Source organism: Asparagus officinalis, chromosome 5 (genome assembly GCF_001876935.1).
Source record: "Asparagus officinalis chromosome 5, Aspof.V1, whole genome shotgun sequence".
Classification (NCBI taxonomy): domain Eukaryota; kingdom Viridiplantae; phylum Streptophyta; class Magnoliopsida; order Asparagales; family Asparagaceae; genus Asparagus; species Asparagus officinalis.
In genome coordinates, this window is record NC_033798.1 from 7,034,942 (window position 1) to 7,061,804 (window position 26,863).

General features: G+C 39.5%; 3 protein-coding genes and 1 long non-coding RNA gene across 4 annotated transcripts; 2 read left to right on the forward strand and 2 right to left on the reverse strand.

Annotated features, from left to right (window-relative positions):
* LOC109841466 (dof zinc finger protein DOF2.4-like) lies at positions 9-1,086 on the forward strand. The gene is given in 3 exon segments (XM_020410435.1): positions 9-225; positions 444-467; positions 550-1,086. Coding segments are annotated over 3 exon segments (621 nt in total). The 5' UTR covers positions 9-165.
* On the reverse strand, positions 6,423-11,974 carry LOC109842659 (heat shock cognate 70 kDa protein 2). The gene is made up of 2 exons (XM_020411504.1): positions 11,673-11,974; positions 6,423-8,384 (listed from the first exon to the last, which is right to left on the reverse strand). The coding sequence occupies exons 1-2, from the start codon at positions 11,884-11,886 to the stop codon at positions 6,649-6,651; spliced, it is 1,950 nt and encodes a 649-aa protein (XP_020267093.1). The 5' UTR covers positions 11,887-11,974; the 3' UTR covers positions 6,423-6,648.
* LOC109843137 (heat shock cognate 70 kDa protein 2-like) lies at positions 15,936-19,571 on the forward strand. The gene is made up of 2 exons (XM_020412071.1): positions 15,936-16,252; positions 17,626-19,571. The coding sequence occupies exons 1-2, from the start codon at positions 16,039-16,041 to the stop codon at positions 19,359-19,361; spliced, it is 1,950 nt and encodes a 649-aa protein (XP_020267660.1). The 5' UTR covers positions 15,936-16,038; the 3' UTR covers positions 19,362-19,571.
* Positions 20,383-26,553, reverse strand: LOC109843138. The gene is made up of 4 exons (XR_002247534.1): positions 26,203-26,553; positions 22,895-26,056; positions 21,580-21,706; positions 20,383-20,757 (listed from the first exon to the last, which is right to left on the reverse strand). It is a non-coding gene; the product is annotated as an uncharacterized LOC109843138 (long non-coding RNA).

Below are 26,863 nucleotides of genomic sequence, written 5' to 3' on the forward strand. Positions count from 1 at the left end.
CCCCACCATCTCTCCAATAGCATCAACCTTTATCCAAAGATCTAGAAGCGCGTCTCTAGAGAAAGAGATAGAGATATCTCTCTCTCTCTCTCTCTCTGGCTTTCTCTCACTCTTTAACAATTAATTAACCAAATCAAATTAAAGAAACCGAGCAGGAACCAAACCATGGCTTTCCCTTCATCGCTTCCTCTCTATCTTGATGATCCCCCCACTTCATGGAGCCAAGTAAGTTTATTCCCTTCCCTTATCATCAATTAGCTTACTTCATCGATCATCATAAAAAGGGAATTAGGGGAGGAAAAAGTTAACCAAATATTCCATCTTTCCTCTTGAATATACTAATTCTAGGGTAGTAAATTTCTGCGTATGTTAGTTTATAAGTATGTTGTGTTTTCGCTCAAGTTAAGTAAGTACCCTTTACATATCTCTAATATTTTTTACAGCAGCAACAACAGCAAAATAAGCCAGTTCTCCTCTCCATCTTCAACCAACGAACAACCAGCAGGCGCCGCCGCAGCCGGCAAACTGGTGCCATGGATCATCATGCAGGATGGCGGCCGGGCTGCGGGCTCCGCCTCTACCGTCCCAAAGCCATGGCCGCAGCGGGCCGCCTGCGAAATCCCGCAACCCGAGGCAAGCCCTGAAATGCCCCCCCGCTGCGAGTCCAGACCAACAAGCACAACGTTCTGCTACTTCAACAACTATCCTTATCTGCAGCCGCGCCACTTCTAGTAAGGCTGCCGCCGCTACTGGACCTCGCGCGGCTCGCCTACGCAGGCGTCCCGGTCGGGAAGCGCAGTCCCTGCCGCAACACGAAGCGCAGCCAACAGCAAATCCAACCCCACCTCGGACTGCGCAAGGGCCACGGCATTCAAGGCCCGGACTTGGCCACCGCCTGCGCCCGGCCGCGCCGCTGACCAGGGCCCGCCGCGGTCGGCGGCGCGGGGCCCACCAGCATATTTACGTTGGCCTCCAGGGCTGCTGGCGGGGCAGCCGCCTGGGCAGAACATGGGGCCTGGGGTTCCCGGGGTGAGGGATATGGGCGTGGAGCAGTGGAGGCTTAACCAGCCTCCGGCAGATGTATGATTTCAATGAGCTGGTGAATAATGGAGGATCAACGGGGCAGTTTTGGGCGGTGAAGTGCGGGAAAAAAAACAAAAAAAAAAGAAGTAGGCTCCGGTGGCGGGCGGGAGGTGGTGGTGGTGGTGGTGGATGGATGATGAATTTGTCGGGGTTTAATTCTTCGTCGACAGGGAGTTTGCTGTAAATCCTTTTATTTGATAGGGTTTGAGAATGGAAGATGAAGAGAGAAGAGTAAGGATCTTCATTTGTCTCTTGATTTTATTTGGGTTTGGTGTTAACTATGTTTTAATTAACTCTTTATGTTATATTAAGTATTGTTATAGAAAAATTGGGTGTTCATGGAGGTTAATTTATGATGTTTCCTGTGAGGTATATATCAGTGAGCTCGAGTAGTACAAGTTTTTTGTGAATACAGTACTTTGATGTTAATTAAGTAACTAATTAATAGCGTTAATTTGAGATATAATTCAATTGAGGAGGTATCAAAAATTGAGGGAAGACTCCGTGACAGTTGAGGTGTTGTAGCTAGAGTTCCTTGTTTGTTGATATTTCTTGATTTACATTTATGGATAATATTAATGGTTTATATATAGAGCATTAATTAATATGTTATCTCTTGTGCCACTGGAAGTTTCTTGTTTAGAAATTTGAGTTATAAGCAGTTAGTAGTAGTGCAACTAGTTTTTGTTAAAATGGTTTAGTATGAAATGACTAACAAATTAGTAGGATATAATTTGAGGTTTATTTGTAGTTAGGATTTAGAATGATTTTGCGCAGATATAGGTAGATTATTGGCTAGACCCCTTGTTTGTTTTGTAGAAAATGCATATCGATGATATATGAACTCTTTTGCCCATTTTTTGGATGCTATAGCTGAAAATGTTGTTAGCTATAGTAATGTTCATGTATTGAATTTTCACTCTTCTGATAAGCTTGTGCTCAGAACTAGCCATCACTTTAAAAAAAAAGATAAAATAGGGCGAGATGCCCTATTAATTTATTTCATTATAACTGCAAATAAAATGATAGACTTTACATAGGATAATCAGTGATTATGGGGGAGGAAAACATCAAGCAGTTCATATATACTTGTGAACTAGGAAAGGACCTTTGTCATCACCTGTTATACAAATCAAATCGTAGATGCTTTGATAAAATCTCGTCCCTAGCTAATCAAAGTTTATACCATGCAAGTATTGCATAGTATAAATTGTCACACCCAGCTCCAATATCATGATACATGTACATGAGTTTTCAAAAAACCTAAAAAAGAAAAGAGAGCTAAGAGAGTTTCACAGCTCTACATTCTGTATATATACCACAACTCAGAAATTAATCCTCGACGACATCAACCGCCTCCTGCTGCAAAAGGTTATCGATTCCCTGCTCTTTGACAATTTCTCGAACAACCCTTGCTCTTTGACAATTATCATTTCTTTATGATAATTCTCTTTTCCTTTTTGACCAAAAATATGGGAATATATAAGAGTACGTAATTAAAAGAGCACCATGAGGTAGAGCTAAACACAATGATCAACCCCTCTCTTGAGAACTTTAGCTAAGAAAGATATGTGTTTATATTGTTTTCTGATATTTTTGAGCTCTTTAACTCCTTCAGGTTAATTAAGAAATCAGTATAATCTAAATTGAAAGCCCCTTCCTTAAAATTAGTAAGATTATCAACATTATTTTCTTTAATTTATGTTACAAATATGTCACAAACGTACTTTTATTGGCTACAATGTTCACTGATCACATTGCCCTAGATCCTAAGTTCCGCTTTACTTTCAACCATAACAATCAAAATAATGGTCTGAACAATTCCAGGGACAAAAGGAACATATTCTCTTTACAAATTTCAAATTTTTAGCTAAAGTTCTTAGACTTTATAATTTTTACCAATAAAAAAAAGCCTCCGTGAAGCTAGAATATTTCTTCTCCCTTTAAGTATGATACTACTAACTTTAAGACTCTGATACAATTGAATGTTAGACCAGATTCATATTCTACTCTAATATGTTCAAATTTTGAAATTTACACTGATTCAGATTATATGAGTACCACAGAGATCGAATATATCATCTTCATTATTTAATTATTGATGCAGACTACCTATGCAGTAATCACTTTTTCCTTCTTTTTTATTTATCCCATGTTTTTCTCTTCCTGACTAAGTTTGAGCATGATCGTGTAGATATAACTAATTTATACGGAGTCTTATAATCATTTCAATCATTTACTATAATGATGTTTGTAATTTTTTTCCCCCACAACCCTTTAAACGGCATGAGCCTCAATTTTCGTAGATGAAAGTAACCCGTCCTAAAAATCTTTTATATAGGTAGGGGAATAGCACCTGTGATCTGAGAAAAATTAATGAGAAGAAAGGAGGGAATTTTGGTGGTTTAAATAATAATATTTTAAATAGTCAGGAGGTGTTTTTCCTAGTAGCACAAGAATTGTGGACGAAGAAACCAAATATTCAAGCAATTTAATATTTTGAACGAATTTAATATTTCCTATCATCAATAAAATCCTTTACTTACCAGAAAAAAGATCGAATACAGAGAGAAGAAGGCCAAAGTGATGATTAGGTTTTTGAGGGAAAAGGGGATTAGGGTTAGGGTTTTTACGGAAGAGAATGAGGGAGCGATAGAGCTTCAAGCGGCGGCGACAGCAATGTCCAATCGAGCGGTCGGCGATGACGACGACAAGAGGAGTTTGAATCAGGGAAGAGAGCTCCGACGATGATGAACTAGGGCTTTTAGGGGAGAGGAGGAGGCGGCGAGAGAGCTCTGACGACGACAACGATGATGATAACGACGAGAGGAGGAGGGCGGCGCTGGTTTTAGCGAGAGAGATGGAGGGAAGCTGAGAGGGAGAGAGATCGAATTTTTCGGTGAAAATAGAATTTTGGGGGGAAATTTTGATGGGTTAATTTTTTTTATGAGTCAAAGTATCCTAGACAGAAATTTTCGTCTAAAATACCTGACCATTTTTAAAAAAATATTAAAAATAAAAGAACCGTCTAGGATACTATTCTAAATAAAAAATTCCGTCTATGATGTTTTATCCTAAACAGAATATTCTAGACGGAAATTTTCCGTCTAGTTTAATAGCAAACTAGACAGAAAATTTTCTAGACTTCCGTCTAGAATACACGAATTTCTACTAGTGTAGGGGTATTTTAGTTAACATTTGATTTTCATGTTCAGACAGTACTTTTGCGTGGTTAAGTATTTATAAAGTTTATATAAGGTACTTATCTCAGCATGGGCAAACTTAAGGAGGTATTGTAAAATTTACCCCCAAAATATATATTGTTCACATTAAAGATAGTAGTTCAATCTTTACCTAGGACCTCTCTCATAAGTCAAGTCAAACTTATGGTTTTCGGGCCAAATTGCCCACATGGAATATGTGGGCACAAAAGAGGGCCACAGTTCGCTTTCTTTGTTTGTTCCTTGCAATTATAATTGCAATGCAATTGTATGTGAGCGTAGTTACTACTGCAACTACTATAGCTCGCAGTTTCTTCTTTCGTTTTCAGAAAAACTATAATTTATAGACGGCTTTCTAGCGGTTCATGAATCATTACAGCTAGAGTTATAATTTGAATCAGACTTGAAACAACAAATATGTTTCTATAACGCCGTATTTCAAACTCATGGTGTTGTAACATTCTTAAATTTGAGTATTGTTTCGACGCCCCTGTCTGAATTATCGGCGTAGTTAAAACAACATACGGTTCCAACTACCCCAAACCAAACTCATCCTTGTGCAAATGTAGTTCCAGCATTTTAGGGGAACAAACAACTGTATCCGATCAAAAAAAAAATGTTTTTACTGCATGCAACTCTAAGTTACGCCTCCATGCAGTCGCAGCTTACCACACAATTGCTTAATTTGATTCATTGCTCTGGAAGAGCTGTACTTTTCATTTTTTTGGAGCATATGATTAGTGGGCTCCCGTCAAATTCATATGTTTTAGGGCTTACGTCAGAAAAAAAAGCAGAGATAAGAGATGCATACGCTACGTTTTCTCTTTTGGGCTTTGCTGATTGATGGTGAACCGTCACCATAGTTTGCATGTGCCGGATATTTGATAAAGCGGCTAATTGCGAATAGACCTCCTATATTATCTCCTACTCTCGAAAAGACTCTTTGTAGTTCTATTTATATAAACAGACCCCTTTAATATTATTGATCCAAGAAGGAATACGTTACCTTAGTGAACTTTTTCAACTAGTTAAAAGTAGGAAATGTTTTTTTTTTTTTTTTTGAGGTCCGCGGTCACCAATAGAACCATATGGGGGCTATCCATCTCCTCAAAATCTTTTTAACGATTTTAAGTGGGGGAAAATTCACTCCAGAGGCCTATTCGCACGATAGAAATATATGAAGTTTATTCGCGATTGGGTGATACTACAAGGGGTCTGTTCGGAGTTAACCCCCAACGAAACTATGATTGGGGATTAGAGAAGCCTAGAGGGATTTGACTTCCTTGTTTGATAATCTCACGATTGAAATGGCAACTAAAGTTAACACTTCTTTTCCGCCATAAAGAAGTGGAGAATCTCAAGTTATTTGTCTGTTTCCAGACCTTAGAATGGGATTATGATGGAAGCATACATGCAAAGAACCTCACCAATATATCACCACACAGAAAATGTTACAGGAAAGAAGAAAATGACAAGTCGTCGTTCCGAAATTATTGAGTTCGCCCATATGAATTCTATTTTTCCATTCAATTTCGTAGATGTAGACAAAAGTCAAAATGCAAAACAATAACCAACAGGTGTCTAATAATAGTCATCGACAAGCAGATAAATCCAGTGCATCAACAGAGCACACATTAGTTATGCGCGAGATTACATTCCTACATTTTGCAGTCAAGGAGGCATGCATTGGTTTGAACTGGAAACCTGAGTAAATTCGAAGAAAGGTATTCTAGTGCAAGGATGAACAAGGACACTGACTGTCGAATTCTCAATTCAAAAATGGATCTCGTACACAGAATCCTATCACTACGAATATCATTGCACAAAATTTTGCATCAGCTTTGACGGAAACTTTACTGGGGTAAATCATAAACGGTTAGAATTTACAAAATCAGCAAAAAAAAAATCACAGAAGCAAAATCCTCATCTCTAGCAAATTATGCAAATAAGTCAGAATCCCAACTCACGAGCTTCGGAGACGAACGGCCTCCAATTGCCCAAGTTATAAACTTCATCACATAATAATATACCGGCGTAAACAGCCCAAAACAATGCAGATTATATGGGGAGCACGTAAAAACAAGGTGAAGTAAACAGGATAGAGTAACCTAATGGAAATGAAGACAAGCTAGATAAAAGTTTCACTTGCTATTTAGAGCATAAAATCTAATAAAAGTTTCACCTACAATAAGAGCTTATAAAATTTGAAGTACCGAATGCAAAAGCATTTCCACAGCAAAATATATGACCAATATAAGATGGCCAAAACCAGAACAAAATGTACCAATCCCAAATTTTAAGTTCATGATATAACTTCAGTAGAACCCAGCAAATTAGAGAAAACTTAGTCGACCTCCTCGATCTTAGGCCCAGCACCGCTGCCACCAGCAGGAGCAGGACCATCCTCATCCATACCAGCCCCCATATCAGCACCAGCTCCCTGATACATCTTGGCGATAATGGGGTTGCAGATTCCCTCGAGCTCCTTCATCTTGTCCTCGAACTCGTCAGCCTCTCCCAACTGATTCGCGTCAAGCCAATTGATGGCCTCGTCGATCGAATCCTCAATCCTCTTCTTATCGTCCGCAGCCAACTTGGAAGCGATCTTCTCATCCTTGACTGTGTTCCTCATGTTATAAGCGTAGTTCTCAAGTGCATTCTTGGCCTCCACCTTCTTCTTGTGCTCCTCGTCCTCGGACTTGTACTTCTCCGCCTCTTGCACCATTTTCTCAATTTCATCTTTGCTTAATCGCCCCTTGTCGTTTGTGATGGTGATCTTGTTCTTTTGTCCTGTTGTCTTGTCCTCTGCTGAGACATTTAGAATGCCATTGGCATCGATATCAAAGCAGACAGTAATCTGAGGGACTCCCCGAGGAGCTGGAGGGATGCCCGAGAGCTCAAACTTGCCGAGCAAGTTGTTATCTCTTGTCCTCGTCCTCTCTCCTTCATAAACTTGGATCAGTACTCCAGGTTGGTTGTCCGAGTAAGTCGAGAAAACTTGCTCTTTCTTTGTTGGAATAGTTGTGTTTCTTGGAATCAACACAGTCATCACTCCACCAGCGGTTTCCAAACCAAGAGACAAAGGAGTAACATCCAAAAGCAACAAATCTTGGACCTTCTCGTTACCTTCACCACTCAAGATGGCGGCTTGGACGGCAGCACCATAGGCAACAGCTTCATCAGGGTTGATGCTCTTGCAGAGCTCCTTGCCATTGAAGAAGTCCTGCAGCAGCTGTTGAACCTTGGGAATTCTAGTAGAGCCACCAACGAGGACGACATCGTGGACAGTGCTCTTGTCCATCTTGGCATCCCTCAAGCATTTTTCGACCGGCTCCATGCACTTTCTGAAGAGATCCATGTTGAGCTCCTCAAACCTGGCCCTTGTGATTGTCGAGTAGAAATCTATACCCTCGTAGAGAGAATCAATCTCGATTGTGGTTTGGGCGGTGGAGGAGAGGGTCCTCTTCGCCCTCTCACAAGCTGTCCTCAACCTCCTGAGAGCTCTGGGGTTGCCCGTGATATCCTTCTTGTTCTTCCTCTTGAACTCCTGAACAAAGTGGTTTACCATTCTATTGTCAAAGTCTTCTCCTCCGAGATGGGTGTCTCCAGCAGTAGCCTTGACCTCGAAGATTCCCTCTTCGATGGTGAGAAGAGAGACATCAAAGGTACCACCGCCGAGGTCAAAGATGAGTACATTCTTCTCACCGACACTGGTTGCCTTCTTGTCAAGACCATAGGCAATGGCAGCAGCAGTCGGCTCATTGATGATCCTCATGACGTTTAGTCCTGCAATGACACCGGCGTCCTTGGTGGCTTGGCGTTGAGAGTCGTTGAAGTAAGCAGGAACTGTTACCACAGCGTTCTTAATAGTCAAACCAAGGTAAGCCTCAGCGATTTCCCTCATCTTAATCAAAACCATTGAAGAAATCTCCTCAGCAGCAAACTGCTTCTCCTCCCCCTTGTACTGAACGACAATCATGGGCTTGTCACCAGGGCCAGGAATGACCTTGAAGGGCCACAATTTGATATCGCTCTGAACAGAGGCATCACTGAAACGCCTCCCGATCAAACGCTTTGCATCTGAGACAGAGGTATCGAAATTAATACTTATCAGTGAAAATAGACGAGAAACAATGATGTAAGAAAGAGTTTGATCCAAGAATAACATATAGACAAAGCTTGATAAAGTAGACATTGAGATAATACAAAGAAAAACCTTTTTGCCTGAAACTATAATATGATTAACCTCACCTTACCCAACACAACCCAATTAAAAAAAACACACACAGAGTTCGTAGATACAAACTTTACCCAAATATCTAAAGTATCAAGCATAATTAACATATAAATTATTCAAGATTGACGTGCTATATTTGAGCAGGGAAGCTCAGACTTCAATAATGTTATTAGCCTAGCTGTAACAAAGAAAACAAGTACTTGATACAAAATAAAACAGAGAGAGCCTATAAGAGCAGCAATGATCAATATCAGGTTGATAGAATATTATTAGTTTCACAAACAGATCTAAAAGCTGGACAAGGTATAAGAACTACCAAAAAGAGATAAACTATACAATATACATTTGTGTTTAAGTTTGACAAGTTTAATTATAATTTGTGTGTAAGCAGGGAATAAACAATATATGACCTGCTTCAGTCTAACACGCACTGAAGAACAGAAATTAGTAAGGGGTGAAGTTTCTAGATTATACACGAACTCAAAATGGACTCAGAAGATGAGAAATATGATCCCCTCATACAAGCTCTTTGTAATGGATGAACGTATCCATGTATTATTTTCTGCAAATATATAAGAGTTTAGAATACTTGAATCGATTCTAAACCTCCAACCATAATATCAAGATCAACTCAAAGCTTGCTCTAGAGAAAATTCCTCCACTGAATCCATCCATCACAACGAGGGTGCAATATAAGAGACAGAATCGACTTAAAATTTGAATTTCCTCAAAACCTACTTATGGATCCAAGTACTGCTTACTCGTCTTCTCTTCTTCCATACTACACATGCCTTCCATATTTATGGTAATAAGAAAGTTCTCATGTTTGCTTTCTTTCCAATGTGAGAATATTCCTACAAATTAACAAGTGACTAGCCAAGGAGACTTTAACTGCATGACAATCTAGAAGGATTTGAATGTTGGACAATGTTTCTAAACATTATCCTCGTATTATGATAGAGCTTTTATGAACATTTAGTTGGATAAGTAGTTGACAATTAAATCAAAATTACTGATTGATATTAATCGAGAGAATTAATTTGACTAATAATAGGCTCTAGACAAGGAACCCAATCTATCTCACTAATATCACTTTTGAATAATTAAGTGCAAGGCAAATAAGGTTTATATTTGTAGGAATATGAAATTAATAATTTGATATGAAAGCCTCCTTGACTAGTCACTTGTCTCTTTCTGAGAATAGCCCCAATGAAAAGAAAGCAAATATGACGATGTCCTATTTCTTAAAATAGGAAATGCATGTGCAACCATTGTGTAGAAAAGAAAACTTATTAGTTAGGCCAAGAATCTAAAGTCTTACAAGAATCCTCTCTTTTATTACATCCTTATCTCAGGTGAATTCGGTTGAAGGTTTTTCTATTCAGAAAGTTTTGACCAGAAGTCTTGGAAGTGATTCAAGTATTTAAACTTCTTTACAATCTGATAATACACGTCTCTATGTGCTCATAAAATACACACGAGAAATCCACATCCCAGTGGTTCAAATCCACCACCGCATCTATTATGTTGGTGTCACGTACGATAGCTTGTTTAATAAAGCCACTCGCGCACTAGTTATAGTTAAGTACAAGTTTATGAAATCTAATTAGATCGTACCTCTTCGCAAAGGTTTTTCACATCGCATGAGGTATTAAAACAATTACTAGAGATACCATAACAATTATATGTATAACACCCAAAGAATATGTGCAAAAATAATTTTATCAATAATCAATAATATGCACATAAACTGTATTGGATACAAGGACAGTCAAAAGAACTGGATAAAGACACAAGACCATAACATTAATTTCACAGCTTCAATTAGGGTATGCATCAGCGTGTATTTGATTTGAGTTTTTTAAAAAAATTACAAATGATACCATTATTGAACTACTAAAATATATAATAATTTCTAACCTTATGCATGTACATAAATGCTAGACTAACTCTCTTCCTAATTCAACTAGAATTATCAGTAATCTGAAAATTATCAAGAAATAATACAATAATCTTTTTACAAGTTGCAAGTTATACACCCAAAATAACATCTAGAACAGAGACATAAATTGATATATAAATCATGACCCTTGCTCTCAAAGTAAGAATAGCGTAAATTAGTTTAGAGAATCATATGCACTGTAGATATATACCAAGTATATCATATGACAAAGGAATGCAGCAATCAAAGCTTGATCTCCAAACAAAAGCTAAAAATAAAAAATAAGACAAGTCTCAATAAGATAAAACTACAAAGACTTCGTCAGATGTGACACGATAAAGCAACTACATATTTGATCAAAGATCTACTCCATTTTATATTTATTACACATTTCTAATTGTTATCACAATAATTATCAAAAATCTTTGAAAATACATATTACTGCCCAATATTAAGTTTTTATCAGTTATAAAATAACAAATAATAAATATGATTGATCATACTAAATAATATTAGCAGTTAATTAAAATCAAACCAATAAGTTTCTGTAGAAAATACTAGCACAAATACTTCCAACTCACAACACAATCGAAGATCCATCGCAGAGTAAGATTTAACAGAACTGTACCAAACGTAACCCCACAGATTCCCACACCACTACCTTAATCCTCAAAGAAATCTATAGAATAATCATGGATCTACAAGTCAGTAGCTTTTAACTCCACACATTTTTATGCTATACGTCCAAACTCAGTTGACTAAACTCTTCCGAACACTCAAGCCACACATCTACACTCATATGAAGAACTCAATAGATGAACACATGATCTATCAATATTAAAAGCTATAAACTCGTCAGTTCTTAAATCAAGCGCAAGTTTACTTGAGATCTAAACTTGAATCAATTGCCCAACACATCAGGAGCTAAAGTTACCGCCTTTACCGCGAAAACATGGACAAACCAAACAAATATGGGGGGCAAACACCGAAAACAGTGTTAACCGGGTTCATGGCGGCCTAAACTCAACTATCTAGTCTAAAAAGACTAGATCTCTAGGCAATCAAGTCGAATTACTCATTACTACTGCAGATCTACAAATAAAATCTCAGATCCAACACATAAGAAGCTAAAACTGCAGCTTTCAACAACTTAGACATCGATAAGCTCATCGGATCTGAGAAAACTCACCGAAAACAGTGTTGATCGGGTTCATGGCGACCTGATTCTTGGCCGCGTCGCCGATCAACCTCTCGGAATCGGTGAACCCTACGTACGACGGCGTCGTCCTGTTCCCCTGATCGTTGGCGATGATCTCCACTCGATCGTGTTGCCATACTCCGACGCAGGAGTAAGTGGTGCCGAGATCAATACCTATAGCTGGACCCTCGCCTTTTCCCGCCATTGCTTGGATCTGGATCGAGACTTTGAGGAGAAGAAGAGGAGCGGAGAGAGGCGAGAGAGTCCGCTGGGGTTTCGAAAGGAAGGAGGACGCTGGAGCTAGGAGATATCATATAGGGAGATTTTTAGGGTTTGTGGGGGGTTGACGTGTTCGTTTGGGGACCGTTCGATTGTGGTGGGCGGCTGGAGATTGATTTATGGGCGCGCGGGAAGAATTCGGACTCGAGTCCGAATTATTGGAAGGAGGCCGGCCTTTGGTGGCCGTTTGGATTCGAGTCCGAAAGAGGTTGGGGGGTTGACCCGAACCGTCATCGGGCGGGGTCAGGATGATATGATGATGGCAATTCAGAGGCTTTAGCTCAGAAATAATTGCGTAATTTTTATGTTTTCTTCTGTCTTTTGACATTATATGAGGTGTTAAAAGAATAGGCTATGTTTGGTTTGAGAGAAAATGAGAGAAAAAAAAAAGTAAAATAGAAGAGAAAGTGAGTTTTTACTGTTTGTTTTGAAAGAAAACAAAAAAGAAAAAGAAAATAAATTTCACTGTAGAAAAACCAATATCTATATTTTCTTTCCCCCTTTCTCTCCGCTGCCTGGTGAAAACGAGGGAGAGCGACGGAAACGCTCGCCCGACGCGACCCCGATCTCTCCTCGTCGCCTCCAAAGCTCGAGTCCATCTTCTTTCTCTTTCGGCTCCTCTCTCTCCCTCTCTCTCTCTCTCTCTCTCTCTCTCTCTCTCTCGGTCAAACCCTAGATCGACGCCAACCAAACCAGGGTTTCTCCAATCGAGCTCTCGTCAGCTTGAGATCACGAACATTCCCTCGCTCTTCTATGGATCGTTCATCGCCGATCGCGTAATACGGGGGAAGATCCGAGGGTAAGCTTCGATTCATTGTCTGGATTGTTATTTTGATTTATTTACAATAACACAGTACAATTAATTGTCTGAATTGATGTTTTTGTTTGGTTTACTCGAATTAGGCTTGTCTTTGGTGATAGCTTTGATCTTTTTCGATCCGCTCCAGATTTCAACCGCATGTTTCTCTTGGATCTCTCTGTCAACATGAATCCAAATTCATCCGAGGTAAATTCTGCTCATATTTTTGTTGGGTTTTGAAGTTTAATTTGGGTTGGATTAAGCAGGGGGTTACTATATTTAGCCTAGTTTTAATTCACCTTTATTTATGCTATATATTGTTTAATTTACAGAGATAAGTCACTGGAGTTTTTCTTTTCTTAAGAATCTGTAATATATCATTAATTACATAATTTAACTCATCTGCAACCCCAAGGCTTGATTTATGACAATCTAGTTTGCGTCACTGCAAAAAGATGGGGTCTGGTACTAAGTCCATGTACAGAGGATGAAAAGATATTGCCTATACATTCTCTAATAACATGAGAATGTGTATTTATGGATTTGTTACCTCCAGTGCAACACATATTTGCTGATCGAATGCAAAAAGATGGAGTTTTTCTTTTTCTTTATTATTTAAATCAATTTGTAAAAGTGTCTTCCTCGTTACTTGACAAGTACGCTTGTATCTGCCTAAATGAAAGGTAGTTGTTTTGTATCAGAAAAAAGACAAATTTTCAAAACCAACCCGTTTAGGAATTTATTGTCAAAAAACAACCTCATTCAAACAAATTTGCAAAAATCGACCTGGTTTCAGCCTCAGCACTGAAACCATGTCGGTTTTTGAAGAAAAAAAATTCTGAAACTTCACGGGAGTTGAACTCCCGTAAAGTTTAGCAGCTTTTAATTAAGCTGCTAAACTTCACGGGAGTTCAACTCCCGTGAAGTTTCACAATTTATTTATTTTTTTTTTTTTGAACTAAGAAACTTCACGGGAGTTGAACTCCCGTGAAGTTTAGGAGATTAATTAAAAGCTGCTAAACTTCACGGGAGTTCAACTCCCGTGAAGTTTCAGAATTTTTTTTTCAAAAACCGACCTGGTTTCAGCGCTGACGCTGAAACTAGGTCGGTTTTTGCAAATATCCTAGAAACGGGTCGTTTTTTGCAAATAAAAACTCAAATGGGTTGGTTTTGAAAATTTGTCCATCAGAAAAATTCTTGGCTAACCATTGTCCTGATGATTAATATTGTATCTGTGTACGAAGTGTTTAGCACTTAGTCAATTAGTTGGATACAAGCTGAATTTGGATGTACTACAAGGGTCTTAGGCAAGTGAAAAATTGTATACTGATTCACTGTTTGTTTACTTGTATCAACGAAGAGAACAAGGTATGGCCCCAAGACATTTGCGCTTTAGATTCTTAATTCTTTGTCAGTGATGGCCATTCTGAATTTGGATATAATACAAGTTCAAGATTATAGCATATCATAGTTTGATATTTTAATGGATTGTGACTCTTTGTATTAACTTTTATTTCTCGCGTGCACCGGTAGTTAAAGTTTGTACCTAGGTATCAAGATTATTTGGTGAGAGAGAGAGACAAACACCACGTTATTTTCATGAAATCCAAAGTTTCTCTCTCTTGAGGGTTGGTTATGATTGTGACATGCTTACTATAGAAAGTGTTTGAATTTGTAGACAAAAAAAAAATATGATGAATGGGCTATACAAAGGGAAAAGATAAAATATTCAGCGGGGATTGTGGCTACATGTGCAACATATGCATGTGCTATTATGACAACTAATATCTACCAAGTGGAGTATATAGATAGATCAATCTTAGCTCAAAAAGATGAAGTGGAGTATATAGATAGATCAATCTTAGCTCAAAAAGATGAACATAGGAACTTACTTATGGAGCGACTTACTCAACAAAGTGATAATCTTAGCTCAAAAAGATGAACATAGGAACTTACTTATGGAGCGACTTACTCAACAAAGTGATAGAGATTATCGTAAACAACTACGCATGGGAGTTAATGATTTTGCTAGACTGTGTCATTTACTTAGGGAGACGAGACATCTTTATGATAATAGACACAGTTCTGTAGAGGAACAAGTTGCTAAGTTCCTTCAAATTCTTTCTCATAACTAGAAGAATCGAACAGTGAAGTTCTATTTTATGCGTTCGGGTGAGACTGTTAGCCGCCACTTTCACAAAGTATTAGAGGCATTACGATCTCTTGAGGATCAATTTATTAAACAACCAGATGGCTTCGAAGCTCCACTACAGACAAATCATAGATTCTGGCCCTATTTCAAGGTAAAATATAATTTTTTTGTAATAAATATTACATCATGATAATAATAGTCAAGTTGCTAATCACTTTGTTAATCTATTATAGAATTGTATTGGCGCAATTGATGGATCTCATTTTCAAGTGAAAGTGGCAAAAGAAGATACAAGAAGGTATCGAGGCCGAAAAGAATTTCCAACTCAAAATGTGCTTGCCGCTTGCACCTTTGACTTGAAATTCACATATGTTCTAGCTGATTGGGAAGAGTCTGCTTCAGATTCGCGGGTATTGGACAATACATTAATACGACAAGAGAAAATATTTGTTGCTCAAGTTGACAAACAAAACACGAGAGTTTCCTCGGAAACGATTTGTTTTTCCCACTTTATAAAAATCATTTATTAAATTTTATTTCAAATAAACAACAGAATAGGAATCTTATTTTGGCATCTAGTGTAATGTTTGTTCCATTTTTTTTCAAAAGGAAAAAGAAAAAGAAAAATAGTGAACCAAACAGCGCCTGAACAAACAGAGAAATGTAAATTAGAACATCAGGTGCCTTATTAGAGACAAAAGCCCATCAACTTAAGGCCCAATTACCTGGCTTTGTGGACCAATCTCAGCCCACTACCACAATGAACAAACTGAGTCAAACTCCACCGAATTGCCATCGGCTCACCTTCCATGATCCTGGTCCAATAACATCTGCCGACCTCCCACAATTTTGACCACGCGGTCCTTTACGCGCCACCGAACCGTCTAGAAACCGAGAAGACCCCGCTCCCCAGGAAATCCAACGGCCCGTCCAAACCAGTTATCTGATCCGACGGCCCAGATCCATTGGAAATTTCTAGAACCCGCCCGTCGAAAGCTTATATAACCTCCCCGCCCTCCCCCCTTCCTCCTCCACTAAAATCTCTTTCTAGGGTTTCAACACCACAAAACCTCAAAATCTCGTCGCGTTTTTGCCCCAGTTTACTTCGATTAGGCTAGATTTTTCAGATGGCGGGAAAGGGCGAGGGTCCGGCCATAGGCATCGACCTCGGCACCACTTACTCGTGCGTCGGAGTATGGCAGCACGATCGGGTGGAGATCATCGCCAACGATCAGGGGAACAGAACGACGCCGTCCTACGTGGCGTTCACCGACTCCGAGAGGCTGATCGGAGATGCGGCCAAGAATCAGGTCGCCATGAACCCGATCAACACTGTGTTCGGTGAGTCTCTCGATCTCTGACCGGACCTGCTTGGATCTGTTGTTTTAGATCTAGAAAAGCTTGGTTTTTGTAGATCTGGACGTTACTTGGTTAGATCTGTGGACGAATTAGGAGTTTGTGTGTTGGGCTTGGATCTGTCTTTTTAAAAATTCCATTATTATTCTGTTACTGCTGAATTAGATACGGGATTAGTAGTTGTGGTTAATATGCTTTAGTTTTGGATAATATGCCGATTTGATTTGTATTTATTATTAAACTTGCTCAAATAGATGATTATTTCAAACCTGAACCAATTTCTATCAATTCAGATCTACGCCCTCCCGGCAATTGTTAATTTTTTTGTTAATATAAGACGTTCTTCTTATTTTATTTTATTTTTATTATTTTGCTTGTATTCTATTTAATGATTTGACATTTGTTTTAATACGAATTTTCACCGTCTAATTTTATTTTCTTCCAAGCTTTAGAATTTAATCTGATACGTTAAATTATACACATTTAAGTGCATCTAATAGGAGTGGAATTGAACTGAATAGAAAATAATATTGTGCCTTTCATTTTGTTTGTTTAAAGTTTATAATTAGAATCCTAATTCAAGTTTTATTCTTTAAATTTGATCAAATCCGAATTTGGACAAAAGTTTCCTACGATTTGGTGAATATTGCCCAACGTTAAAATATAACTATTTGATTTCGTAGTCTATATTTTATATATATGATTAAACTATTTGATTAACAAGTATTTTATTTCTTAAAAAAATAAAAGTGATCAAGACATAATATCATGCATATGATTATAAACTGTAAGGGATTAAACTTTAAACAATATTTGACAATTGATTAAAAGTATGAATCAGAGTATGTGAGTGCATTACATTTGATTCATTTAGCATTCAGACTATGAAAATTCTTTGATTTCTCTTAAATGTTCTCTCTAATCAAATTTGATCAAGTAGCTGGAGGAATAAATACCAAACTAGCCAATATCTGACCAACTTCCTCGGTGTTTAGAGCTCTATATGTAAAGTAGTTCGGTAGGGCTTGGAACCGGTCATGTCCAGCGATTATTCTTTAATACTCTTCTGGTCTATTTTTGATGTTTCTAAGTATCAATTAGTCTACATTTTTTTTGGGTTTATAAATGTAAGTCGAACTTATTGAAACTGGAAAATCTATATTGGAAGATCTCACCATTTGTTTGTATCTTTTGGGTTCTAATTTATGGCTTTTATTCCTTAGAACTGCTATTTTATCTAACTGTTACTATCCTTGCATTGTATGTTCTATATTGGAAGATCTCCTTGCATTGAATGTTCTATCCCTTTTCGAAAGTGTTCAAATATTCTAATATGTTTAAGTTGATCTCTTTCTCAGATGCAAAGCGTTTGATCGGGAGGCGTTTCAGTGATGCCTCTGTCCAGAGCGATGCCAAGTTGTGGCCCTTCAAGGTCATTCCTGGCCCTGGTGACAAGCCCATGATTGTTGTTCAGTACAAGGGAGAGGAGAAGCAGTTTGCTGCTGAGGAGATTTCTTCAATGGTTTTGATTAAGATGAGGGAAATCGCCGAGGCTTACCTTGGTTCGACTATTAAGAACGCTGTGGTAACAGTTCCTGCTTACTTCAACGACTCTCAACGCCAAGCCACCAAGGACGCCGGTGTCATTGCAGGACTAAACGTCATGAGGATTATCAATGAGCCGACCGCTGCTGCCATTGCCTATGGTCTTGACAAGAAGGCAACCAGTGTCGGTGAGAAGAATGTACTCATCTTTGACCTCGGCGGTGGTACCTTTGATGTCTCTCTTCTCACCATCGAAGAGGGAATCTTCGAGGTCAAGGCTACTGCTGGAGACACCCATCTCGGAGGAGAAGACTTCGACAACAGAATGGTAAACCACTTTGTTCAGGAGTTCAAGAGGAAGAACAAGAAGGATATCACGGGCAACCCCAGAGCTCTCAGGAGGTTGAGGACAGCTTGTGAGAGGGCGAAGAGGACCCTCTCCTCCACCGCCCAAACCACAATCGAGATTGATTCTCTCTACGAGGGTATAGATTTCTACTCGACAATCACAAGGGCCAGGTTTGAGGAGCTCAACATGGATCTCTTCAGAAAGTGCATGGAGCCGGTCGAAAAATGCTTGAGGGATGCCAAGATGGACAAGAGCACCATCCACGATGTCGTCCTCGTCGGTGGGTCTACTAGAATCCCCAAGGTTCAACAGCTGCTGCAGGACTTCTTCAATGGCAAGGAGCTCTGCAAGAGCATCAACCCTGATGAAGCCGTTGCCTATGGTGCCGCCGTCCAAGCCGCCATCTTGAGTGGCGAAGGTAACGAGAAGGTCCAAGATTTGTTGCTTTTGGATGTTACTCCTTTGTCTCAAGGTTTGGAGACCGCTGGAGGAGTGATGACCGTGTTGATCCCAAGAAACACAACCATTCCGACGAAGAAGGAGCAAGTGTTCTCCACGTACTCGGACAACCAGCCCGGAGTCTTGATCCAGGTCTACGAGGGAGAGAGGGCGAGGACAAAAGACAACAACTTGCTCGGCAAGTTTGAGCTATCTGGCATCCCTCCCGCACCTCGTGGAGTCCCTCAGATCACAGTGTGCTTTGACATTGATGCCAATGGTATCCTCAACGTCTCGGCTGAGGACAAGACCACCGGACAGAAGAACAAGATCACCATCACCAACGACAAGGGCAGGCTGAGCAAGGAGGAGATTGAGAAGATGGTGCAGGAGGCAGAGAAGTACAAGTCGGAGGACGAGGAGCACAAGAAGAAGGTCGAGGCGAAGAATGCACTGGAGAACTACGCCTACAACATGAGGAACACGGTCAAGGACGAGAAGATTGCCTCCAAGTTGGCCGCTGATGACAAGAAGAGGATTGAGGATTCGATCGACGAGGCCATCAACTGGCTCGACGCGAACCAGCTGGCGGAGGCCGACGAGTTCGAGGACAAGATGAAGGAGCTTGAGGGTATCTGCAACCCCATTATCGCCAAGATGTACCAGGGAGCTGGCGCTGACATGGGGGCTGGGATGGACGCGGATGGTCCTGCTCCCGCTGGTGGGAGCGGCGCTGGGCCCAAGATCGAGGAGGTCGATTAAGCCAGCTGCTGCTCAGTTTCTGATAGTTCTCTTTGATGTGGTTCCTCTCAAGTCTTTTTACGTGCTGTTTTGGTTGAACAATTTGGTCTGGCTTCTAGTAGGAGGCCCCAATTTTTTTGTGGCTTGGGAGGATGTTATGACTATCATTTGATACCTTTTGGTTAGCTAATATAGTAATGTTATATTCCATAAATACTTTGTTGCCTTTTATTTGCTCTGTTACTCGCTTCACTTTGGTTGGGAGCAGATAACGACGTGAAGCTCTTATACTGCAGGTGCTTCAGTTCACGTGCTTGATATGTTGCGTAGTTTTAATGTTGTATTTCAGTAGTAATTTGTGTATGTCGAATGTTTTCTGATTTGGGAATGATTTCTGCAAACAAGCGAAGTTATGATTTTGAAATGTACAGTTGATTCTTCCGTTAAAATTGTACAAGCGCAAATAGTAGTTGAATGAAGGGAAAGGACACATGGTTAGTATTTTGATCATCAGAGGAAAAGGCGTAGAGATTTGGCGAGCAGGTGGAAATGTTTTCTCATTTGTGTTTTGCTTATTATATGAGTAGTTTGTTATACGTGCAACGCTTAAGAATTCATGAGAAATGTTCGGCTGGTTTGTTAATGGTTTAGAAAAGAACTAGGATTTGGGAAAGAGAGAATAAAAGGGGGAGGGTTCGCGTAATATTTTTCCACATGCTAATCTTTTCTTGTGGTAAGATTTATCATTTTAAAATAATCGGTTCTTCAGTAAAATTGTGCATTACAAGTAAAAATTAAAGAAGGGGAAAGAGATGTGGTTTGTATTTTGGTGATAGAAAAAAAAAACTAGAGATTTGGGAAGCAAGCGAGTAGTGTGTTATTCGTGCCATAAGCATAAATTTGGGAGGGATATAATTGGTTTGGAAAAGAGAGGCAGCTAACATGACTTATTTATGAGAGGATTAATGAATTTTAACATAATTGTGGTGAAAATGATGGGCAATGATGGCATGAAAGCTCAAAATGCAATGTTATAACAACAGAAGACAAAATCTACTTTCTAGAGATAAAAATCTTGTACACAACTCTCTCCAGTAAAACAAACATATTGTTGCATTAAAGGATCACTGATACAAACTTATCAAGCAAATGTTCAGATAGCCTTCAATCTCTTTGCAACATCAACCCCCACTAAAGATGACTGTCAAAAGAAAACTTTGTAGTGAAACTGTCTACTTCTTCAGCCAAGCCCACTGTAGCTTTTAACACTCTGAATAGAAAGCTTAAAGATCACTTGCCTCGTTTTCAAAATTGAACCTGAACTCCTTCCACATCGTGCTAAGGCCGTCACTGCTTGTTGAGCAACTTTGCTGAGGATATCCAATCCTTTCCGGTCAATAGAGAGCATCAAAGCATCCTTCATTCAGGGCAGGCACCAAGTCAGCAAAAATGAAGAAATGGGCTAAATAAATATGCATTACATGAAAAATATTTGGGTAAATCAGGCTATTGTACCACTTCAATACCTTAGTTGGCGTGATGCTGACATGTAGTATATCCAATCTGTCCACCTATGATTTAGGTATATTGCGGATATGGATTATCTTGGGTAAATTTCACAAAAGCCCCCTAGAAATTTGGCGCATTTTGGGATAACCCGCAAAATGTTTGTAAATGACATTTAAACCCAGAACTCTTTCAGATAACAATGAACCAAATTGGACAACATCAACCAAGAGAATATCCCAGAGATTTTGTGGGAGTAGTTATCCATGTATCAGATTGTTGAGGGTTATTAGGAAATGTCAGTTGGTTAAAGGAAAATCTGGGAGATGGATAAGAGGAGCTACCAAAAGTCTAATCTCATCAGTGAGATGCGCAGAAAACTTCTTTTCTTCTTCTTTTTTTTTTGGCAGGGGTTTTTTTGTACATATAAGTATCACAGTAGCCAAGGAATTATAGTTATCCACCAATTCACTGTGAATGTGTGCATGTATGTGTACGCAATGTGATGTATCTCCAAAGTGTTGGCTGCTATGCATCAAATATCGAGCCACTACGACCAAGATCATCAACATGGGCAGATCACAGCTGATGGCTTGGATGCGTAGTGTTAGTGCCACACCAATCAACACCATGGATTAAAGGGACAAATCAACCCTGGTTCACCCGTAGATATATAATCTCTTTTTCTAAGCAAATAAGTTTAGCAACAAGGAACTAATAACAATTCACTGACCAAGAAAGAGCTCCATGATTTAATTACTCTCACGATTGCATTATACTGTTTGAAACAGAAAAGGATCATTGCCCTGCGTCTTGCTTATCTGCAGTTGAACCCATCAATAGCTTTGCCAGAAATGACACTACAAAATAGAAATGTATTAATCTCCCACCGTGAAATAAAATATTTTAATTCTCTCTCTTGAGCAACTAAAATAGATATTGGGACATTTGGGCATCATCAAGCTCAAGATAAGAAAAATGTTAAATATGTCGAATGTCAAGCCTTCCATGGTGGTTACGCGTTAGGTGCATCAACATTCTGCAATTCCAAATCATGTGAGTGCCCCATCCACATAAGTATACAGAGAAAATTTGCACTGGATACATATCCCAAAAGAGTATTATGTAATGCACTGGATACATATCCCAAAAGAGTATTATGTAATGCTATAGGAGTCAATATTGTATGGTGAATTATTATAAAGGTCAGATCACATTGATCATTTAAATCGAGAATAGATACTTTAGCTTACTCTTAAACTACGACAAATTATTTGGTACATTCAATCATCAGTCAGTTTCTTTAGGAGTTACTGAAGAGTTGATGGAGTTACAGTTTGCAGTTTAAACAAAGGAATCGACAAAACCCACTCCACCCATATGTTACTGAAATTTTGAACATTAGAATACAGATGAACATACAATCAGAAGTCAGAATTTGGGTGGGGAAATAAATTTGTAACATATGAAACTAAGAACTTTGTCAGAGAGTTCAAGCATTCCCCATATTAAATGTCAGAGAGTAAAAGCACCCAATCTTTCTCACCTTTAAACATATTTTTAACAACTTTTTTGTTCATGGAAAATGATTCTTTGTAGAGCCCAAACTTAGTTTAGTGATTATTTTTGCTATTTACTTTGGATAATTACTGAAACTAAGAGACCATATCAAGAAATAAAAGGTGAATATGGAATTAAGAGAAGGATGTGATAGAAAATCGAAAACATTGTCTTTAGTTAAAAGCAATCTTCATTAACCTTAAAAGATAGTTCAAAGTAAACAGGAAAGAAAAGTAAAAAAGAGAGAGAACTGAAAAATATATGAAACAATTCATGGATGAAAAGAGTTGCCGATGATCAAGATAAAGCAACAAAACTTTCAAAATAATTCGGCAAGATCATGAATGCTAATAAAAATTCCATGACTAAAGTGGATCATTGATTATACGCAACTTAAACAACAGAAAAGAAACAACAACAGAAGACAAATGCATCAAGAATCAATTTCAGTTTATAATATGGCAAGATTGGGAGAGGAGAGATTGTACCTATCAACTTATCCTAACGAAACGGATGTGTTGGATGTTGGGCCAATAGGCACCTTCTTTCTCCCGGTACTGCTCCTTCAGTGTCCCGTTGCAGTTCCAAATCTTCAGCTTTGGCAGAGACGAAGGCAGTTGAGCTAATGACTGAAGCTCATAAGCTTCAGTAAGTTCTAAGTACTTGAGGGAAGAGAGATTTTGGAGGCTACAAGGCAAGCTCTTTGCAATATTATTCAGATAGAGACATTGAAGTGAAGCCGTGTTCTGCAGCAACCATGACTCTGTGTGAGCACCCTCGAGATGACTACAATCTGTTATATGCACCTGTCTAAGATATGTGAGTTTTCTCAATGGCTCGGCTCTATGTGCAGCAGCAAAAGGTCATCGATATCAAGTTTGTCAACGGTTAATGTGAACTCCTCCTCCTTCCACTTGATTGACGTCGAGGTTGCTGCTGCAACTGCTTGCACAAGTTTGGGACGGTCATAAATAGTAAGCACATGGAGGTGGGGAAGAGCCTTTAAACCCTCAACGGATGTCAACTCTCCACACTTTATCAGCGTCAGCCGACTCAGTGAAGTTAATCGTCCACAGACTCCACAGGCCTCTTCAGAGGGAAAGGACATTATGTTGTTACAACCATGCAACTCAATATTTAAAGACAAGTTAGGCCACCTTGCATTAATAATGTAGGAAAGAGACTGTCCAATTCACCACAATGCGAAAAAGAAAGGATCTGGATTGATGAGGTCTCCTGAGGGTCCATTGTTGTGACTCGAGTATCTGGTTCGCTTTTCACTAAGTTAAGGACTGACATATCCTTAGATATCTCGTCCGATCTCTTATTTAATTTATTAGTTATATCACCGATCTCATGGCAGAAATGGATGCTAATAAAGCAAGAGAATAAATGATGGAAGCTACAACATACCGTTGATGAATCAGATGATGTAGACGGTTGGCCATCTAGCTACCGTCTACATCATCTGATTCATCAATGGTATGTTGTAGCTTCCCTCATTTATTCTCTTGCCATCCATTTCTACCATGAGATTGGTGACATGATTAATAAACTAAATAAGAGATTAGACGAGATATCTAAAGATATGTCAGGCCTTAACTTAATAAAAAGTGAACCAGATACTCGAGTCACAACAATAGACCCTCAGGAGACCTCATTTCATAGATTTTTAATAATTCTGGTTCCATCTAACATGGAGACCTGGCACCTTGGCCATCGGGTGGCTGTAGGCAATCAAGAACCAGTTCGTACTCATCCGCCACATCACCATGATCAGACCAAAGACCAAACCAACTGTAACTTGATGAGGTTTTTTTTTTCCATGCAACTCAATCATACTAACTTCCTCGCAAGGTTTATCATTCATAAGGCCACTGATCATCAGTTACATGGAGCTCTGTCAGGTCCTTCATTTTGCTAATTTTTCATGCATTAGCAGGGAATGACAACCATTGAAATGAAGTCAGTGTTCCAATCCCTTCGATTTTTTTCATAATAAACATAACTTGTGATCATGTGTCTCAAACAAATGAGGTCATTCAAGCCAAGAACAGACTCAGTAGAAAATTTTTCACTAGCCAGAACCTGCAGCTGGTAAAGCTTGCAGAATGAACCAGGCAACCGAGGAATATCATGATGAATTGACAAGTACCTGAGATGCCTCAAGTTACCAATTGCATTTGGCAATACTTTCATGCCGTCAATAGTTAGGCACAACACCCGAATGCTTTTCAGTGATTTAAACACTTCTTCAAAAGCCTTAGCATGCTCATTAACATATCCTCTGAAGATTAACACAAGGGTGCGTAGATTCTTCCATTTGTCCACATCTTTAAGAAGGCTAAGTTTATCAATTTTGAAGTACAAATGGCGTACTGTATTTGGGATCTGATCAATTTTCTTATCTTTGACAAATCTAAAGCATTCATCATGAGACACTTTACGTGCCAGATCATGCAAAAGAGCATGCATGGTGTAGTGATCTGTGTAGTAATATTTGCTCGAGACATGATAGCTTCAGTAAATCATCAAAGTAACGCCTTCCTATATCCTCGGTGTCTCCCTTGGATATTGGGGAGATTGTTGAATGAAGCCGAGAGCCGTCCACATGAAGACTAGATCATCTTTGATAAACATATAATCTTGAGGAAAGATGCTCAAATAGGCAAAACAAGATCTTAGGTGCACTGGTAAATGATGGTAGCTTGATTTCAAGATTCGGGTCCAATGACTATCGTCCAATTTAGAATTCAACAGAGCTCCAATAGTCTTTGTGACAAACGGCAAAGCCCCCAAGCCTTCTTGCTACTTGCTCGCCAATGGATTCCAATTTTCTATAAGCATATGAATTTTCACCAGCAAATGCATATTGGTTGAAAAGTGACAGGAAGCTGTCATCATCTAAGGGTTTTAATTTCATTGGTTCCTTTGTTGATCCTCCGGAAGCCGATGCAGCCGTTTCTGCAACCCTCTCCGTTCTAGTAGTTAACAAGGTTTTGCTTCCTTTATGCCCGCTCCTCAGAGGAGCAAGTAATTTATCCCGATCAGAACGATTGTCGTCATTCCATGCATCGTCCAAGACAAGGATAAATATCCCACAGACGATACCATCTTCTTAAGAGCTTCCTGCAGAGCGCCAAGTCCCCCAACTCCGGGTCCACTTTCTGCAGCGTATTCTGTCACGCCTGTCATGGTCTTCTTGACATCAAAGCGAGTGGAGATACACGCCCAGATTTTGCGATTAAAAGAATTAGCGAAGTTCTCATCATTGTACACGAGTTGAGCTAAGGTGGTTTTCCCCACTCCTCCACGGCCCCACGACGGAGAAGAAGAGAGAGACATTACTACCGCTCTCATCCTCATCTTTCAACCATCGCAGCACCTCCTCCCTCTCTTTGTGCCGTCCGACCGCCTTCCTCTCGGTTAAACCCCGAGTTTGACGCTGTTGGCGCGGTTGCTTGCCCTCTTTCATCGCGGCGCCGAAACTTCCCACAGCCGTTGCGACTCCATCTAGCCTCTTGATAGTCTCCCTCGATTTCTCGACGGCGGGATCTGACTTAAAAAGGCTCTTTTACTAAAATTGACGAATCTTCTTTTGGAGGCAGAGGAAAAACCACGCGCTCTCCTCTGATCATTCCCTTCGCTGCCTGCGTATCAAATTGGTGGGGAAAGAAAACCCATCGTCTTTTACAGATCGAAAATAGAAAAAGGCATCTGTTGCTGATCTATTTAAAAAAAAAAAAACACCGAATCAATCATAGAAATTTGATCTATCGACAGATCCAGCACTTACCACCGCACGAGGAAGAGCTTTCTTGGGCCTCCCAAGCTCATGCTTCACAGTCCGACCCAATCTCCACCGACTTCTGTATGATGTTGGCGACGGCCGCGTCTCCGATCACCACCGTATTGGTGTCGATTTGGGGCACGGTTTTGCTTGCTTGCTTGCTAGCGGCGGATGTAAACGAGGGAGTTTTATTGCGGGTAGCTGCAGAGCGCAGAGAACCCTAATTCTCTTTAAAGCTAGTCTAGGAAATGGGGATTTTTATCTACACTCCAGATTATTATGATAAACCCCACTCCATCCCACTTCTAACAGCAGTCTGCGGTTGAAATTGAGAATACGAGTATCAACTTCTTTTTCTACGAATAAACACCAATGAGGAAAATTAACTGCACAAAGAAACAACAAAGTGAGGACAAATTTTCAAAACCAACCTCTTTACATGTTTAATCTCAAAAGGAGACCACTTTCAACAATATTTTCAAAAACCGACCTGGTTTGTTTTTGAAAAAAAACTTCCGAACTCCCGTGAAGTTTAGCAGCTTTGCTAAACATCACGGGAGTTTAATTCCCGTGAATTTTCGGACTCTTTTTCTCAAAAACCGACCTGGTTTCAGCGCCAATGCTGAAACCAGATCGGTTTTTGCAAATAACTTCAAAATAGATTTTT

Excerpts from the sequence above, each read along its gene's own strand:
- LOC109842659 (XM_020411504.1), bottom strand. The coding sequence starts at position 11,886 with ATGGCGGGAAAAGGCGAGGGTCCAGCTATAGGTATTGATCTCGGCACC. Across the intron at positions 8,385-11,672 it reads CCCGATCAACACTGTTTTCG|ATGCAAAGCGTTTGATCGGG; the intron begins GTGAGTTTTCTC and ends CCTCTGTCTCAG.
- LOC109843137 (XM_020412071.1), top strand. The coding sequence starts at position 16,039 with ATGGCGGGAAAGGGCGAGGGTCCGGCCATAGGCATCGACCTCGGCACC. Across the intron at positions 16,253-17,625 it reads CCCGATCAACACTGTGTTCG|ATGCAAAGCGTTTGATCGGG; the intron begins GTGAGTCTCTCG and ends TCTCTTTCTCAG.